This window comes from Tachypleus tridentatus, chromosome 7 (assembly GCF_004210375.1).
Source record: "Tachypleus tridentatus isolate NWPU-2018 chromosome 7, ASM421037v1, whole genome shotgun sequence".
Lineage (NCBI taxonomy): Eukaryota > Metazoa > Arthropoda > Merostomata > Xiphosura > Limulidae > Tachypleus > Tachypleus tridentatus.
The window spans coordinates 151,278,981-151,299,942 of NC_134831.1; the positions used below are offsets into that span (position 1 = coordinate 151,278,981).

Consider the following 20,962-nt stretch of genomic DNA (forward strand, 5'->3'; position numbering starts at 1 on the left):
AATAAGCTGGTCATACGGCGGGTAAACGTGAGAATAGAGAATATATCATTTGATAAAAAAAATCGTCACAACTTCATACATTTGTAAGGGCATTTCAGATCCGCTCACAATGCACAATTTATTTACTACTCATCGTTCAATACCAAACTGGCTTAGAGATAGTAGTTTGTATTTACCCTAACAGGGTCAGTGGTTTCACACACTTAACGACAAACACATTAATCAGAGCGAGAAATACCTTTTAGAGATTTGCTAAAATACACACATTAGGAGTCAATTATTGGATAGTTGAAAAAGAGCAGAAACTAATAAGATTTAGACTGGAATGAAAACTGTTAAAAATAGATTATAGGAGATAAAATACAATGTCGTAACAAGATAAGGAAGATTTATATTATAACTTAATTCAAATAAAAATGTACAGAGAAAGAACGTACAAGATATGTACAGGTAATGTGTAAGAAATGTCAAAAACAGATATAACTAAAACATTTAGAATTTAACTCGATTAAAACATTCCTAAGAACCTTCTTCTTTCTAATTTCCTTCGGGTTTCTCTTTCTGATATAACACTACACTGACTCATATCAGTATATTAACTGTATTGCATCCCGACTCTTATGAAGAAAAAAACCTAAGAAATGCAAATAATTCACAAAATTTGAAAGCAATTATTAAACTATGATTAAAAACTGAATACATGAAATAGTGTAGAAAAATGGTACGAGAAAGGAGAAATAAACGAATAAAACTCCACAATTTAAAACAATTACAGGAAAATAAGCTAAAGTTTTAGAATATTAGTGAAGGAAAGTGTTAACTCGCACTGTTCTGTTTTCGCTAAAAGTGTAAAATGCTGCAGACACTTTCCGCACACTGCAGCCCGCTAATAATGAACTTAATATTTTCAGTCTATGCTTGGTAAATATAGAAGTATTCAGTACGTAACGATATTTTATTTCTTGTAGACCGACTTATCAAATATCAGCAAATATCATTTGTCAGTCATTAAGTACATTTAATTTTCGTCAATCTCTTCGTGAACTTCAGTATATCAATTTGAGTGAAGGATGTAGGTGTTGCTATGCTAATACGACTAGTGCACCTGTTGTTCACACACACACACGAACCATTTTTGAAAATACTAGGAAGATATGAACTGTTCATTGAAACTCTTTATTTGCGACTGTACGCGACGAGCAACATCAGGATAGATAATTGTTACGTAGCAGGAGAACACCAATCAACGGACAGATTACGACGAGTAAGATTAAATTTGGAATGACTATTAGGTGAGCATCTTCTATCAGCGGGTGTATAATAACTACTAACAAACCCGGCATTATCATGTAGCAGAACAAATACTATCGGCGCATATATATTGATCTGGTAACACCATCTTTCGTCTTCTTTACTATATTTATATTCAGGGTAAAGGTGAAGTTTTATCATTCTTTATCATTTTACTATGGTAAGTCGCATCAACATAGACGAATAGATAAATAAATCTGCTGAGTATATCAATACATATATATTATGAATTAAACAAAGAGAGTTGGAATTTACCTTTCAAGAATGGGCTAAATAACACGTTCTTAATGCTTTTTAAGCATGTGATCATTACAGAAGCTGGAGTTACAACTCTGTACAATAGTGTTATTTATCATCCTGAATAATCCGTGTTCAGTAAACTGTTCTTACCTTTTCTGTTTCATTAGGAACAAATATAAGCTCAAATTTCCCTGCAGACAGTAACTGAACATTTTAGATGTGAAATATTGTAAGCTTGAACATTTGTACCCGTCTTTAATTTATAAGTTTAATGTAACGTCCCAAGTTATCTTTGTGAACAGTAGATAAATCTGATGAACAGTGTATCCCCTCTGATATGAGACCGACTTTTTTATTATACTTTTCTTTCTAAAATACATTTAAGCAAGGAAATAAATAATGATAGGTGAGTTGTGCTGCTCTGTTCACGTTATGAATATGTGTGTGTATTTAAAAGGTTTAACAAAATAAAGAAAAACCTGTTCGTTCTTACAGTTGATTGTTGATACGAAGTTGGTGTTCCGCGAGCAAACTGTATAGCATTAACTCGACGTGAAATTGACGAAATAAAGTTATGTACATTTGCCAAGGCTATGTTGATCATTGTTTGATCAATACTTGTTATAATTGTTGAAGCGACGTTGGTGAAGGAAATATGCTTCAAATACAGGTAAAGGACTAATCATAATCATTTTCGATAATATTTAAATCTGGCGAGTTTGGTTATCAAGTTAGGTGTCCAAACTGTTCCTAATGTTCTTTGATCCGATATTTAACCATTTCAGCACTATTATTTGTTGTCACTTTACCTTTCAGTGAAATAATAACGTCAAAACTATTGCAACCATTGGCAGAAGACATTCAGGAGGGTGAGTGTATTTTCACTCTCTTGATCACACATAAACACGCCCATTTGAGACTAAACGATTATCAAATCATGTTTCTAGTGGTCTTAGGTAAGTCTGGCACGGCCAAGTGTTTAGGGTGCTCAACTCACAATTTGAGAATCGAGGGTTCGAGTCCCTGTCTTACCAAAACTGCTTGCACTTTCAGCTGTAGGGATGTTTTCAATGTGACGATCAGTCCTGCTATTCGTTAGTAAAAGAGTAGCCCAAGAGTCGGCAGTTAAACCACCATATGGATACATTTTCCTTTTATTGACACATCAAACTAGGAGTTAAGAAATGAGGTGTTTCAGTTATTTTTTCCTTTCCTTTATCCAGTTAGTTAACTTATCCCTCACAAAATATGCGAACTTCAAAAACATTTTGCAGAAAAAAAAAGAAATCCAGCCAGAAAATTCAATAACTAAAAACAATCTTTGAATAACAGTTCAAAAACACAACTTTTGGGGCGGATTATTTTATTTATTTAAATTTATGACAACGTTTTGATCACTAGCTTAGTCCTAATCAGGTAAACTGTCGTCGGATGATGACCACAAGATAGTTGAAACATTGTCACAAAGTTCAAAACTGGAATAATCCACTCAGAAAACTGTATCAGCTGTCTTGGAATTCAACTCCTTACAACAAGCTTATAACAATCATTCAAAAAACACCTATAAAAGTTTTAAATATGTGAATAACAATAAGATCTGAAAACACTGTGTGGGCCCTACTTTGCAGATTCCTCTCTGATAAGGTATATTTTACCCTTCCCATATTTAGTGTTTGTGGCTTTTTAAAATATTTTTCATTAAGCAAACGTTACACAATGGGCTATCTGTGGTCTGTTTACTTCATGTATCATAATCCAGTTTTTAACATTATAAGCCACCGACTATAGCCTTGTTATCTGAAGAGCTGTTTCGTATGTATACATGTATATACAGACAGTAAAATATCTTTACATTATTATTTTCTTTTCAAAAGTTTTTTCGTTATATTATTTTTTGCAATGAAAACTTTTCCGTTGTATATATAAGTTAAATTATTCGAAAATCTTACACCAAGAAATTTATATTTTGACAAATGATAAGCAATTTCCTTTTACTTCATAACATTTTATTCAAAGGTTATAATAATTACATAAAAAAGTTTATTAATCTATTCACACTGCCTTATATTCTTTTTTTTAAGAATACGTTTGATATGATTAAAACAAAACGCTATAACCCTGCAAAGTGTACAAAATCTGTACTTACCTTTTAAGAGTAATTTCTGAATCCAATACCGTATATGTACATGTGTTTCCTTGTCAATAATCACCAAAAAAAAACTAAAAGAGAGCTGGAACGTATTGTTTAAGAATCTGACAGAACTAGTTTAGAAATCGGAGAACATTGGTTTGGTTTGGTGTGAATTTGGCGCAAAACTACTAACATTATTGTATAAATATTTATTATCGCAACAACTATTTTCAATATTCAAGACACTGTTATATTAATTCACGATATACAGAGTCGGAGTATGAATTACATTGGAATGTTTTATAATATTAAGTTTAGAAATAGTAAAAGGTGTTGTCTATATTTTCTTTGTCAAAAGAGACATTTTTAGGTAAAGTCCAACCTAACTTTGAATATGGAAAAAAAAATTGTATTTACTCTCATCGGTACTATCTAAAATTACAGTATTATTGCGTTGTGTCAACAACCTGATCATGTAGGGCATTTCGCCTGGATATAGTCAAAGGCAAAGAAAAAAATAATGGAGCTAAAGAGGTCAGGGTTAGCCTCAAGAGAAAAATAGATTATGACAGATAGCTCAAGTAAATCTAGGTATTCAGTTCGGCTCTACCTTCATTCGTAGATATTCCGCCTCTTTTCTTTAACGTCATACATGTCATCAAAAATTCTACCCCACCTTTTCTCATTCCCCTGTTTCTAAAAAAAGGATAAACACCGCCTCTAATTCTCGATTGCTGGCCTTTGACAAATAAGATTACACTATTTTTTTCGGTTCACAAGACAATTTTTTGTTCTATGCCTGAAAACTCAGTTCTGCTATAAAAAAGGGAGGACAGCCGACGAACATCAGATCAGAGTTAAGTCGAGTAACGTTAACTTTGAAGGCTGCGAGGATATTGATTCTTTTCAAGGTGAGAATCTCCATCTCGTAAACAATTTATGTTTAAAGGTTCTGCGCAGAAAGAGGTGAAAAGAACGAGTGGTTTTTGATTAAATGTTACAATCGCTGGGAGTTCTTGAAATTGAATAAGAGAAAGACTTAGCATACTTGTTTAAATAAGTTAATATTGTACTGCTAATTAATTGAAGCTTACACTATAATTAATCGTAACTTAAAGTCTTAATATATAAGGGTTTTTGTTTTTTTTGCTAATTCAAATTATAAATATTATCATTAAAACGAGTTTTGGATGTTTATTTGTTATTAAATACAAAGCTACACAATGGACTATCTCTGGTGTTTCACCACAAATATCAAAACCAGGATCTTAGAATTATAATTCCACATACGTGCTACTAAGCCAGTGGAGGAGGACGGGAAAGTTTTAGATATAGCCTCAGTATAAAATAAAAGCATATTTCAATTTATTTATTTCTCGAGTTATTTAAGTGCATGTGTGAAAGAAATTAGAAAAAGAGGAAGGAAAAGAGCGGCCCAAAGTGTTTGAAGCAGAATCCCTTGTATTAATAGACCGTTTACACGCGTGTGGCATCTAAAACACGGCCCAAAATGTTCGAAGGAAAATACCTTCTATTAATAGACCGTTTACACGCGTTTGGCATCTAAAACACGGCCCAAAATGTTCGAAGGAAAATACCTTCTATTAATAGACCGTTTACACGCGTGTGGCATCTAACACACACCCAAATGTTCGAAGGAAAATACCTTCTTCACCACAAGCACGTGAAAGACATTTTAAAATTTGACTTATATAAAATGCTTTAATTTTTAGTTTCTAAGGTTTATTATTGCTTGCATTATGTTGTGTCTATATTTTTAACGTTATAAGTTCAAAATGTTTGTCACGCTACAAGAAAATAGCTTGTAATAACAACGTATTATTTCAGTTTTCCATTCGAAGCAACTTGTATGCTTGTGAGTGTAATTTTTATTGAGATCTCTTTGGGGGTATCTTGGGTTACTATTCTATTTAGCCAATTATCAGCCTAAACATAAAACTTTCAACAGAATAACAAAAGGATAATAACATTAAAAATGTTTAATTTTTGAAAGATTTATATGCATTGAAAATTAATTAAACATTGCTGTCGACTGAAAAAAAATCATTAAAAATGAAGTAAAATTTTTATATAAACTGTACTGTTGGTACTTTTAACCCGAATAGTATCTTATATGCACAAGGACTAAATGACTAGAACAATGACTCCTGGATCTATCGGGCGCTGATTTTGAACTACCAACGAGACAGAAGGCAGCAAATAAGATGCACCTGCGCCTCAAAGACTCTGTCAACTTTGAACCTAATATTATGATTGACTGCGCATAAGGTCATCAATCTGTTGCAAAAAGAACATATTTTGTTGTTATTTCTAACGTGACTGAATTACATAGGGAATAAAGATAAAAACTGAGTTCATATCAGGTAGTAACTAAGTGATACTGGTGTTTAATGAGTAGTGTAATAAACTAGAGACATTTTTCTTTTAAACTCTCTAATTCTACTTACTTAATTCAGATGTTTAAAGAGAAATAACGTTATCCTATTTTCAAATAATTACTTGTTATCCAGTATCTTACTTTTCATGGTGCTTAAGATATTGAAGAAAGTGGTTAAGTAAATCCCTTTATGAGGACGGTTTTCATCTTTAGCGTCAGCAACGTTAAGCTGCAAGTTAAATATTGCTGGCGTAAAGCGGTGGTTATTTTAACTTGCTCATAGCTCCCGTGGATTTAATATGTGGCTTGACTGTAGGATCCATAAGTGAAACATATGAAAGCCCCTTAATAATAATATATAAACTACAGGGTGTTCGGAAAGTCACTGTGCAGTTTTGAAAGCAGCGATAACAGCATTCATTCAGTCTATTTCAAGCCAGCAACTGATAGTGGTGTTTAGAAACAAAATAAGAAGGATCCAGGCCTGTATTGATACCAAAGAGGGTCACTTTCAACATTGTTTATAATTGTCATTCATATTTACCTCTCGTATTTTATATTGAAACATGTCTGTTAATAAATATATAAGTGCACAGTGACTTTTCGAACACCCTGTATTATGAACAGTTACGTATAAAAGGGTTTAGTAGAAATGCATTATGTGTTTCTTTTTTCAAGTATAAATAGCATATACTTATATATGGATAGGAAAGAACTTTAAAATTCAGCCTTCTAAAGAAAATACTGGAACGAGATTCTCAACTTAACTGAAACTATCGAACTTTGTCTTGTCTTTTTCAGCAAACATTATCTCACCATGAAGACATCCACAATTCTGGTCGCAGCCCTAGCTTCCTGTCTTCTTCTTACATTTTCTATTCACCAGACTGAAGGACTTGGCCATAAGCTTAAAAAACTCCTACCGCTTCTGCTTCTGGGTGGAGGAGGAAGCAAAGTATTTCTTCCTCTTCCTCTTCCAATCCCTATTCCATTCCCTTATGAGTAAGTTGAACAACAATTATGTAACTACATACTTGAAGTGTCTTCATAGATTACTTGTTACAATTATCTAACCAAAATAATTTTGTTCTTGTTATCCCATAAAATGTTTTGAGTGTGTGTGTATGTGATTTATTTAATATTTTTTTAAATATTAATTTTATTTTTTAGGGTATTTATTTTAGCCAGCTAGTGGAAATAACCTTATTAGTAGTTTTAAATAAATTTGTTAATTAGGTTGTAGTCAACTAGTTGAATTTCCCGTCCTTACAAATTGTTGTCTTCTTTCATCTCACTGAGGCTTAGAAGTAAGTTCGATAACTGACGATGTGAATATTTGAGGTTTAAGCCCTGCGTTGGGCACAACGCATTTAGCCCATAATGCAGATTTGTACTTTAACATGCGTTTTTTTTCCGCTCAATGCTCTTTAAAGTTTAAGGTCAAACAATCAATCCTTTTGTTGTGACAAGTGAAAACATGAAATTACTTAATTTACTGCAATATGTGAACTCCTCTTGTAATGAACGACATTAAAACAAGTCGATATCTTACGTATTAATATTGTGGTGATAACATTTATTTAGTTATATATTTTGTGTCTGTTACTGGAATGAAACCTTAAATTTTAGAGTTAAAAGCTTTCAAGCTCAGCGCAGAGCTACCACATGGAGGTTAATTTCTTAAGTACCTTTAATTAATCAGTTATTTTCGTTCGTTAATAGCTACCAATCGGCACTTCGTGTTTTCTTCATTGTTGTTTTTTATTTTGTAATTTGACTTAACCAGATGTTTTTTCGTTCCCTGTTGGTACAGCGGTGAATCTTGGCTAGGAACGTACAGTGCTAAAATCAGGGTTCAATAGCCCAATATGGCTTTACTATCAGGAAGCACACACAAACGTTTTTCTTTTTTTACAAGAAGTTATTTTTTTTTCAAATTGTAGTAAGATTCTTTCATCAATTAGAAATAAACTACAGTTTTTACTGAGTTAAACTTGGAATATTTAGTTACTTTTTTCTTTTGATCAAACTTTTCCTTTATGTATATATATATATATAGTCAAATAATACAAACTTAAAACGGAAAACCTAGAGAAAATTACGACAAGATCTACCGAATTAATACTTTTGATGTCTGTGATACAAATATATATTATTTCTTTTATCAGTTCGTAGAGCACTGTCATCAGTGTTTGCTTCAAAATAAAAACAATTCATTAAATTGCCTTACTCAAAATTGCGCCACTCGACTCGTAATCTGAGGGTCGTGGGTTCGAATCCCCATCACACCAAACATGCTCGCCCTTTCAGTCGTGGGGTCATTATAATGTGACGGTCAATCCACTATTCATTGGTAAAAGAGTAGCCCAAGAGTTGGCGGTGGGTGGTGATGACTAGCTGCCTTCCCTCTAGTCTTACACTGTTAAATTAGGGACGGATAGCACAGATAGCCCTCGAGTAGCTTTGCGCGAAATTTAACACAAACCAAACCGAAGTTGCACATTTATTATAATTAGGTATCCACATAAACGTCTTTGATACTCAACATATTACATTACTTTTACTCTTGCATTAAAATAGGTGTTGATGGACGCCTCAGTCGTTATTTTAAGTGAATTCTCGATTAAACGAATTTAAAACAGTTCCAGGTTACATTATTCATAGTAATGTTTAACAGGTTAAATTTATTAATATGTTTTTATTACAGAAAAACACACATCAAGAGTTATCCTGTACCAGTTCCATTTCCCGTACATGTTCCAAATTATATTCCTGTCTACATAAAAGAGCACCAACACCATAGTTATGGAAGCTACAGCCACGGCTGGTGAAATTACATAACCAGTTATATGAACACAAGTCATTAATGTTATTGTGCAAGTTTTTTCTAATGAATAAATACTTACCAAAATATGTGTATATATATATATAAGTGTATGTGTTCGAAAGGGAATGTATATAAATGTATATCTCAAGTTAATTGAAATGACTTTATAATCAATTAAATAATCACTGTGTGTATATGTACGAGTGAGTTTTGTATTCAAATGTTTTATACAAAATAAAAACTAAATAATATTATTGTAATTTAGTTTCTTATCGGGAGTGTATTTGCACACATAAGTAAACATAATGATAATAAGACAACAACTTCTTTAATAATTCCTCCCAAACAGAAAGCTTAGTTTGTAGCTGGTAACTATCAACACTACAAATGCAACTGTTTTTTTAAGAAATATACTATTTTCTGTTTTATTCTTCCCGAAAAAAGGGGATCATTTAGCAAATGAGGCGAAGTGAAGTTGTTTCCCAAAAAACACAGAAATTGTAAAATATCCATTGGTAATTTATGGTTTTTATCCAGAAATAAAAGTAAAGTGATCATAAACTATTTTATAATTTTCTTTATTAAACAGATTTTCAAGTCGTTTGACAAACCTACTTAGAAGTTTCTGACAGTTTTGTTAACAAAACAACCACTCAAAACTAAAAATACAGTTTTGGCCCAAATGTTTGAATATTTTGTGACAAGTAAAATCATTATTATTAAAGTTGAATATAAAAATACTTAAGACCATCAAACTGAGAAATGTATGTTATATCAAGTATCTGCACGTATATTTTGTATAATGAAACAGATTCGGTAGATATCGTGAACGATTTAATAGGACAGCAAACACTTTCATTAAACAACTGTAAGAAAATATGTTATTCAGCATTTCTAATATCACAAAATAACCACACTTAAACATATATACTGAGAAAATATAACATCACGTTATTATAAATAACGTCTGCAATCTTATATTAGCTCATATTAAACATTCAGTACTTGGTCGGTCCTCCTCGTACTCTAATAACCTCTGCTATGCGACGGGCATGTCCATAAGGTTATTGAGGTAATCCATTGTGATTATATCCCAATGTATCACTAGAAGGCGCTGCAACTCAGCTACAGTAGCTGGTTTAGAGTTCTCAATAGGATTACAATCTCAAGACGTTGCTGACCATGGTAATCTTTGAAAGTCCTCCTGGTTAAAATAATCATCTACAATCCGTTACTGTGGGCAGTGGTATAGTCATCCTGGAGAAAACAAGCTATTTCCAAGCCTTTTCCTGGCATGTAGCAGAAACACTGTCTCCAAGTGATACCTGTAGGTGGAGCCATTGACGTTTCCTTGAAGGATATAAAGAGCAGCTTTCCAAAATAATGAATAACTGCCCAGATATGTACTGCAACACTCCCTGTGTGTTTCCTGTGTGACAGGTAGTCTTTCCTCATATGCTCCCCAGATAAACGACGAAAACGAATCCTACCACCAATCTTAAAAAGCCATAAACAGGACTCAACTGAAAGGGTTACATATCACCAGTGTCCTAACTGCAAGTTGGTATGCTATCTTGTCCAAGTAACACCGTTAAGGTGGTGAATTCTGATCAATATTGGTTTAAAAATACCTCTTCTTGCAAAATATCCTTGTTTGGCCAGTATAGTATTCACTGTTTTTTCTGAATACCCTGAAAAGAATATGTTCATACTATTCCTGTCATAAGGCACTGCAAGACTGCTTTCGACCTTAAGTTGTTAACCTAATTAAAACACGGTCATACCGAGAAGTATTTTTTTCGGCTTATTCTAGTAGACTTTCCTAGGATAACGTTTCCTATAGTGCAATGACGTTTAAGGATTACGGATGCAGTACGCTTGGGGCACCCTACTGTTCTGGTGATGTCCTTTTACGTCGTACCATTTCTAAACAACTGAACATTTTTGCGCCCTATTACTTCTAACTCGTGACGAGGCATGACATTAAAGCAAATAAAGAGAAACTGTCTGAGGAAATCGTTGATTTGTTTTTAAATTTATTACACCAAAATCTCACCTCTATATATAAACTAAGTGTATATGTCTTTTAAAAGAAAAAGTATCTTAAAACAACCAATACAGACCAGAATACTGTTAACATTCGGGAGGCCAGGCATGGCCAAGAGTGTTAAGGCGTGCGACTCGTAATCTGAGGGTTGGGGTTTGCATCCCCTTCGCGCCAAACATGCTCATCCTTTCAGCCGTGGGGGTTATAATGTTACGGTCAATCCCACAATTCGTTGGTAAAAGAGTAGCCCAAGAGTTGGCGGTGGGTGGTGATGACTAGCTGCCTTCCCTCTAGTCTTACACTGCTAAATTAGGGACGGTTAGCACAGATAGCCTCGAGTAACTTTGTGCGAAATTCAAAAAACAAACAAATATGCGGGCATTTACTCAATATATACTCCACTCATGCAGACAGTAACGCCCATATAGAACAGAATGTAAACATTTTGACTAAGACTGTATTTTGAGAGAAGAAGTGAATTTTTGTGTTTTACTTGAATTTACCTAAGTATTTGAAAAATGAATTTCATAATGCTCAGCTGATTTTACTTGCACAAGGAGGATTTCAAAATGGAAAACACCACTTCCCAGCTCAATTTTTGTTCATTAGTCAAACGACGTCATTCTTAGTTGTCAGTAATAATAGACTCTAAAATCTTTTAAAATAAATAAACAGTATCAAGCATGAAAGAGAAAATATTAAAGTCAGTAAATTCGGACCACGACAGCTTAGTTGCTCAGCGGTATATCTGTGGACTCACACCGCAGAGCACAGACAGCCCATCGTGTAGCTGTGCACGTAGTTCCAAACACACAAACAGCTCAGATCATAAAAATCGGCAATTCAAATATGATAATTTTAAGCATTTGGTGTTCACGCGAGTTGCTAAACAAAGTTACTAACGACTGGAAACATAACATTAATTATTGAGAAGTAATACGGTACTCTTAGGTACATCGATTATTTTCAGGTGGAAGGAAACAATATGAGAAGAGCTTCGACAGAAAATGTATTCATATGGACGATATGAGTTAAACACTTCAATTTATCTAAATGTATGTACAAAGTCTTAAGACACTTGCACTTTTCTCTAACCGTCTGAGGAACTTGTTTCATATGGAAAGTGAAAACAACTGAGATAATCAACTCATTCAAATAAGATCAAATATCGCAAGCTGTATATGTCACTTTGTCATCACACGAACTAAATAAGGAAGACTGGTGGAACGAAATCATCCATGACTACAATTCTAAGTAATTTTACAGCGACGACCACCGTGGTAGACTCTAGAAATACAAATGTGAAATGGCACAAAGATCATGTACGCTATGTGCTAACACATACATAAATATATGTAAGTGCATAAAATTTACAAACTTTTACTGAAAGAAACTTTACCTTATAAACTAAAATAGGAACAAACACCAGATATTACATTTCTCCTTCCTTTCCTTTCTAGTTGTCCTTGGCTTTAAACATTAACTCAAGTGAAATATAACAAATCAACATGAACTAGTCAATCATCTATACAGTATCTTATAATTGTACGATATAAACACATAATTCATAAAGAGAGCACGCAAAAAATACCTTTTGATTGGTTTGGTTTGTTTTGAATTTCGCGCAAAGCTACACGAGAGCTATCTGCGATAGCCATTCCTAATTTAACAGTGTAAGACTAGAGGGAAGGCAGCGAGTCATCACTACCTAACCCCTACTCTCGGGCTACTCTTTTACCAACGAATAGTGAGATTGACCGTCACATTATAATGCCCCACAGCTGAAAGGGCAAGCATGTCTGGTACGACGGGGATTCTAACCTGCGACGTGACCACTCTACTATATATATGTGAAACAAATGTACACATCTTTCATGCCTAAAGACATAGCCTCGTGTATAAATACTAAAATTTGCACTTCTGTACATGTAAGGATTCCGATTTAATTTCTCTTATAAATATCTGCTGATATTCACAAAACATTCTATCTGAGGACTCAGAAAGCTACTGCCGTAAAAGTCCTTTTCAGTTTATAGATAGATGTACTATATTTCTTGACAACAGTTTTACGCATGCCAACTATCATTGTTTTAGGTCACCAATGACACTAGCTGTTCTAGTAATTCTATATTCAAGTAGCTATTACACATTGTTTTTCGTTTTAAGCATCTTGCTATAAACTAACAGTTGACAGCTTGGAAAGCAAAGTTGTAATGCCTTTATAGTTGTCAATCTCTTGATCAATCAACCAACCTAGGAGTTAATAAACACTTAATTCCAACAATAGAAACAGAAAAGATTATGTCAGTGTCTCAGATAGAGTGTTCGAAAAGTCAATCCTATTCTCCTTTGTTATTTTGTTATCTGCCTCTTCATTGACTGCAGATATGTACTAACAGCATCTTCCTCCTCATCACCTGAGTTGATATATACAATACAATGATCCTATTGTCTTAGATATACCATAGCCAGTCCCAAGCCTGGTTGAGAAAGGAAGACGTTTGTCATCAGAGCTTGCAGGCCGAGCTTAAAACTTTGCAAAATAAACATGGCAAAACTACGTGGTATACCACAGAATAATAGGAGAATTAGAGTTACCAGTAGCAAGCAAAAGAACACAGGGAAGGCTTGTAAAGTAATGAAAAGATGGGATTAAAAAAAAAAACACATGAACTAGAAAACTATTGCAGAAGACCCAGCAATGAATCTAAACTATTGGAGGAGCGTAACATATGTGAAAAAGGTGACCCATACTAAAGAAAAAGCCAAGAATGAAAAAAAAAAGACCTTTTGTGCTCTGTCCTATCAGCCTTCTAAAAATGTGATTTCTGATACAAACAGTGCATGAATGGCTTGTTATTTACCTAGAGCTATAACTTGTCTGTATGTTCAATAACCTCATGTATGCAATATGATTATCACAGAGTGTAGTTTGATGCATTAAGCTATTTAAGTAAAATATCGTGACTAATCGATTCAGAATTGAGTTATCTATTTTTTGAAGACATATATTAAACATACACTTCTTTCCATTCTCGAACATCTATCCTATAATACCTTGTCGTAACATTTTGTCTATAAAATAGTAGCACTACCCAACTCTTAATACATAAATTCACACACATAACCTAAAGTAGAACTCAACCACTCTTTACATTTTGGTAGATATTCTGGACTGTCTAAACTGGGAGGTAGACAATACAACCCATCAATAATGAATTGTATATTTCTGCTGAACATCAGTAAGCTTGGTAAACAACCAAATAACTTTTGTCTACTACTCAGTACATTAACTTTACAACTGTATATTTGATAAGTTGTTTTAACCGTTTTGACAAATCGTGAGACTTTAAGTAAGACAGTGAAGGGCACATTTTCATCACCTTTAATGCTTTACATTAATCAGCAAATAACTAGCTGTATAAATGAGCTCCTCAAACCACGTGAATTTATCTAGGTACCCTGAATTACGCTAATCACTGTTCTTGCAAGATATCAGAGATGGGCTGCACTAGCATGTCAACCAGTTGATAAGTTTTGGCGCACTTGGTGAAGTAATCAATAATAAACAATACATATATATCATGTACTTTTTCAGACTTCAGGGCTTTTCTTCACAACTTAAAACTCTCCCTGATAAAGTTCTCCCTTATGTTACTGGTTTTTCCTCTGGCTATCACACATAGTAAACTGATTGAATCTTTGCTAAATGTCTCAATGCTAATATGGCTAGAAGACCCATTTTTACAACTTAGCATTCTTATTATATATCCTCTCATGTTCTACACGGTACTTAAACTAGTTTCCTAGTCTTTGTGTTATTATTTTGTTCCAAAAATGAAGTTTATTTTTACGTTTATTTAGCTGATATAAACAGCGATACTATTTCGTATTTTACATTGTAAGATACACTCTAGTAATCTCCAGTCCTTGCACTATGTAAAGTCTGAAGTATGATCTTCTTAAGAGCACTGATGACCACCAGATTCATCTCAAGTTAGAGACATGGTGTGAAGGCTTATAGTAGTAATGCACCACACCTTCTACTACTACTGAACACCTGTAAAATGCCATACGTTATGTATATCCATGCTACATTCCTCTGGGTTTCATAGTTATGCAACACCTCACTGCAGGACAAGTTGTGCCTAAGCTAAATCTTGGTCTTTTAGTTTCTTCTTCAGATGCACTAGATGTCATTCATGGATTTAGAGGACTTTTAAAAACAACAGTGTTACATAATGTCCAAGATTTATACATTCAATGAACATACTTGGTCTCATAGTCTGATGACACATCCATTTGTATTTCTGCTTTGTGCCTTTGGCCCAGATGATTATTTACGATAAATCTGTATCTCTGAAACATTCTTGACCAATATGAAATCACTCTTTGTAGGTATTTAATATTCATAAGACGTTTCAGCAATGCAGTGTTCTACAAATGGTGAATATACTATCATAAAAGTAATGGTCGTAATGATTTACAATTACATTTACAAGCAACTCATTTTATTGTGATGTATGTGTATTGATGAGCTATTGTATTACAACTAGTATATGAATTACATGTGTTAATCTATTTTGGATATGTAAAATTTATTCAATTTAACTATCACTGGGATCATTATCTAAAAGGGATGTATTGTCTTATCTTGAAAGTGCTAACCCTAAAGCAGAAATTAGTTCCAAGCCTGTTTTTTGTATCGACTTAACAATCAATATGACCATGCCATAGATTCATTATCGGGCTGGAATGTTTAGTCAAACATCAATGTGTAATCTACATAGAGCAGATATCTCTCCCACTGTAATCCTGTAATCTTTAAAGTGTCAGATGCATTAATCAGACTGAATGGCAAGATGAGAAATCCATTAAAGCAACCTTGAGTACTAAACACAGTCTTAGATTTGGTTGCACTATATAGTTCGACTTGTCAGTATTTATAAGCTAATCTGATGGCCTTCTATCAGCTCATCCTGACGTCTGCCTTCTGTGATAGCAAAAATGCATCAATATAAGTCACAACATTCGTGCCCCTTCAATCTACAAAACCCTTAGTGTATTTTTATTCCTCTTTACATCACTAGTAAAGGTAAGTAACCACTCTGCAAAGTTTACATTATTCTATATTTCAACATTCATTTGACCTCAGAACTAGATATGTTCCTGGTTCTTCAGGTAAATCAGTATTATATTATGCAGTAGGATGTGTTTCACCTGTATCTATGATAATAAATAGATATCATTCACATCAAATGTTTATCTATTCCCCTAAACACGTTTTTAAATTACACACAAGTTTCAGAACAATACCAGTACAAGAATAGTTAAGACTAGCCGAGTACAACTTAAGTTTGGTTTGTTTGTTTTTGAATTTCGCACAAAGCTACTCGAGGGCTATCTGTGCTAGCCGTCCCTAATTTAGCAGTGTAAGACTAGAGGGAAGGCAGCTAGTCATCACCACCCACCGCCAACTCTTGGGCTACTCTTTTACCAACGAATAGTGGGATTGACCGTCACATTATAACGCCCCCACGGCTGAAAGGGCGAGCATATTTGGCGCGACGGGGATGCGAACCCGCGACCCTCGAATTACGAGTCGCACGCCTTACGCACTAGGCCATGCCAGGCCCTTAAGTTTGGACAGAAAACAATGTATTCTATTTATTAATTTTACTAAAAAGAAAAAGAAAAGCCTAAATAAAATGATTTGCAATAAAAAGTGTTGTCCTCTTGACAATGAATATTCTGAGCATCAAAAAATAAAATAAAACATAAAAAAATGAGCAGGGAGAAAATTAAAATCGGCAGCCATATTCACGTATTTTAAAGGTGTTTTTTTTAAACATACAAATTAATGAAATCAGAACAGCCCTCAGAAGCCGCAACATAATTTATAATGGGAAGCTGTGCAAACCAAACTGCCTAAATACCTAAAGACCTAAAGGAAAATAAATTTTATCACTCATATACGTAATCGCATAGGCTACTAATCACGATATCCAATCGCTATGGACTTACCATAACTACTACATTTCAGCTGATTATGTTAATCTAGAGGCAAGGATAATTAAATAAGCAGTCAGAAAAGTGTTAAAGTTATTCGTTTTAAATATAAACAAATATAAGAAACAAATAAATACCAGCACAAACCAAAATTACGCTGAAAGATATTAACCTGAACAAGAAAATACTGACGATGTGACAATAATAGCGCATACACTGATATCTTGTATGAAAATCGTTTAATAATTTTCATGATGAATCGATTTCTATAGCCACTAGATAAGATGCTAGTTTGTTTATAATTAAGCACAAAATTATCACGTGTATTAAAAGCCGGTTTTTAATGTTATAAATCATCAGACTTACTGTTATGCCACTAGTGAATGGAGGGGACACATTGATGATTCAAGGGTCTAAGGGTTAGTGGAAAATTAAAATGAGGAAATGGCATTGATTTTGGGTGGACTCTAATGTTTAATTGACCTTAAAACAATATATCACGTTAAAACTTGTTGTATCTGTTCTAGTTTAAGATAAATAAGGATTCAGAGAATGGTGAAAACATTTCTGTGTTATCACTTGTGTAACAAAGGCAGAAGGATTAAGTGAACTAACATATAACGAGTTTCAACATAAGAAAAAACAATCTACCTACTCGAATTCGCAAATGGACAAAAACTACTAGTTTCCACTTATAAATCATCTGTAGATGTGATTGCAAGTGCAATCAAGTTATCATAACAGAGGCTCGTTGAAGGAAAATATAGTGTAAGCTAAATAATAGGATGTCATAAAAATATTGAACTAGAACATTCAGACGATTTGACATCTGTAGCATGTATAGCAATAACAAAAGACAACATCATTCATAATAGTTTATGGTTAATGAATCGTTTGTTTTGTTTTTTGAATTTCGCGCAGAGCTACTTGAGGGCTATCTGCGATAGCCGTCCCTAATTTAGCAGTGTAAGACTAGAGAGAAAGCAGCTAGTCATCACCACCCACCGCCAACTCTTGGGCTACACTTTTACCAACGAATACTGGGATTGACCGTCACATTATAACGCCCCCACAGCTGAAAGGGCAAACATGTTTGGTACGACGGGGATTCGAACTCGCGACCCTCGGATTACGATTCGCACGCTTTAACACACTTGGCCATGTCGGACCCTAATGAATCGTATAGCCATTACTATAATTTTTCTTCTCCAGTTCTGTATCCATAAAGTCCATAATTTGCTAAAACCAAGTTTTATGTAAAACAAATAATAAATTTCTATTAGAATCAATACAGAATGTAGTGATATCTGATCAAAATATTTTACGAGTACAGAAGTAGTAAAGTTATAATAAAGTGGTCAGTCATAAAATGGTGTGTTGACCGAGTTTTATAAAGGGAAACCTAATAAAGATGTAATGCTGCTTGCTAGTTCCAGCAGTAACAAAAAATGGACCAACTTTTCCACAATGTTTTCTTTCTTAAATAGTCCACTTTTTACATAACATCTTTATAGAGATTCCTTTGTATATAACTTTGTTTATACCTGGAAACCATGTCTTTATTTTTACACGTGTAACGGTTTGATCAGATATTCCTACACATATATTTTAAAGAAATATTTGTTTTTTTTTTAATTTCGTGCAAAGCTACACGAGGGCTATCTGCGATATCCGTCCCTAATTTAGCAGTGTAAAGCAGCTAGTTATCACCACCCGCCGCCAACCCTTGGGCTACTCTTTTACCAATGAATAGTGGGATTGACCATAAAATTATAACGCCCCCACAGCTGAAATGGTAAGCAAGCTTGGTGCAACCGGTATTCGAACCTGCGACCCTCGGATTACGAGTTGAGTACCTTAACCAATCTGGCCATGCCGGGCCTTAAAGAAATATACCTGTCAATTTATAATATCATTTCATCAGCTGCAACACCTTTTAGAAGTCTTTTTAAGTTACTCTTGATTTATTTTTATTTTCCAAGTTTAATTAATTTGTAATAAATTTTAATAATAACATAATAAAAAATTAATAATTAGAATTAGGTATTTGTATAAGCTGCTAGCCTTAATAAAGATTAATAACCGAAGGCAAGATGATCACATTAATATTTTTATTCAGTTGCGTTAAAACATTATGTCTAAACATAGATGTTAAAGATAGGCCTATAAATTTACGTTAAAGTGATATGCCTATACATTTGTGTTAAAAACATAAGTCTATACACTTACTTGAAAGTAATAGGCCTATACACATACGTTAACGTAATAATTTATACATTTACGTTACAACTTATACGTCTATAAAATTATTTTAAAGCAAAAGATCTAGATATTTATGTTAAATTTGTAGGTTTTACATTTACGTCAAAGAAATAGTTACTTACATTTACTTGAAATTAATAGGTCTATGCATTTACATTAAACTAATAGGTCTATAACTTTATGTTAAATTAATAGGTTTATAAAGTTAGTTTTTACTTTAATTTTTTTCATATATATAAAATCACGTGCCGTAAATAAAAACTAGATTTTGTTTCTTTATACAGTGATAAGCACACAATGGATTATCTATGCTCCGCCTACTGCGAGTATCAAAACCTGAGCTTTAGTGTTATAAGCTCTTCAACTTACTACCAAGCCCCCGAGACGCTGAAAACAAGTTACTAGCTATAAAAAAAATTCCAGAATCATATTTTTCCAAATATGGGCTAAATTTTGCTATATTATAAGTCCCAATGTTTTAGAAACTAGGTGGTTCCTTCTCATGAACCAAACTCGACAAGGGATTAAAAGCACAGACCAAGTAGTGCATGATACCGAAAATCCAAACGAAGAATTGGCCTGATTTTGTAGTAAAGAAAAACTTGCTTTCAAACGAACACAATATTTCATCTTTCTTTTTGTGTGTGTGAACTCGTTGACGAAAGATATGCCAGTGCTTTGTATTGTTCAATTCATTCAAATAACTGAGTTATTTCATGTTTCTAGTTGTTATACTATCAGTTAGCTTTTTTATTCCACTATCTTCACAGATATATTTAAACCCTTGTTTCTGAGCTACTTTTGAAAGTACCTGGGAAACTGCTGATACCTTTCACCAATTGTAGGACAAGATCTCTTGTGGACTGTAACCATGATCGAACAATCAACCTGTCATATCTGTTAGTTCAATGTAAGTGAACAGACAAGTTACTGTACTGATTACTACTGGTTAGCACTGTCTGCTAATGTTAATGAACTGTGGCATATATAAATATATGTACACACACACTACGACATACTCACCCAAAAAAATAATAATACTTCACCTTCTCAGACATACTACCGTAGTTATTTGTATGTGTCTGTTTTTATACATGAATATAAATGAATATATTTATTTATGTGAGACTGTATTACTGTCATTATTTTGGTGTGGATGATAGATGTAGTGCATGCCTTATGGATATTTTTATTTGTAATTGCCACTATGTCTCATTACATTTATTTATATCCGTACCTCCTTGTATACATGCAATAAAAAGGAAGAAGAATATATAATTAGAAACAAGACACGCTTTCTTGAATTTGAAATTACACTAGTCAAAGTGTTGAGCTTATTTTTACAACCAAATATGTGTATGTGATTGCACTATCCGTGTCATGTGCTTATTGGCATTGCAAATAGGGGACGTTAAAGTCATCTGTATATAAACAGTGGGGCATCTTGAACCTTCAGATTAATCGGTACGTTAGCCACGATTTCACTTCGCTTTAACCAGTCTGAAAACAAGGTAAGAAATTTTGACAGATACATTTCTGTGGTGTAAATGTATTTTAATGCAATGTAAATACAATTACGTTTCTAGACATCTATATAGCTAAGCCTAGTTTAAGATCATCTAAGTAAAATTACTTTCCTGGAAACGTTATAATCAGTATCTTTCTTTGGGTACGATTATGGTAAAATAACGAACACAATAATCACAGCAAAACTGGTTTGTACTACAAAGTAAAAAG

At 33.6% G+C, this 20,962-nt stretch overlaps 1 protein-coding gene across 1 annotated transcript; it reads left to right on the forward strand.

The window, feature by feature from the left end:
• Positions 1-4,485: 4,485 nt before the first annotated feature.
• Positions 4,486-9,022, forward strand: LOC143258169 (uncharacterized). Its single transcript, XM_076517177.1, has 3 exons — positions 4,486-4,593; positions 6,882-7,082; positions 8,788-9,022. Exons 2-3 carry the CDS (start codon positions 6,898-6,900, stop codon positions 8,909-8,911), a joined length of 309 nt encoding a protein of 102 aa, XP_076373292.1. The 5' UTR covers positions 4,486-4,593; positions 6,882-6,897; the 3' UTR covers positions 8,912-9,022.
• The last annotated feature ends 11,940 nt before the right edge of the window (positions 9,023-20,962 follow it).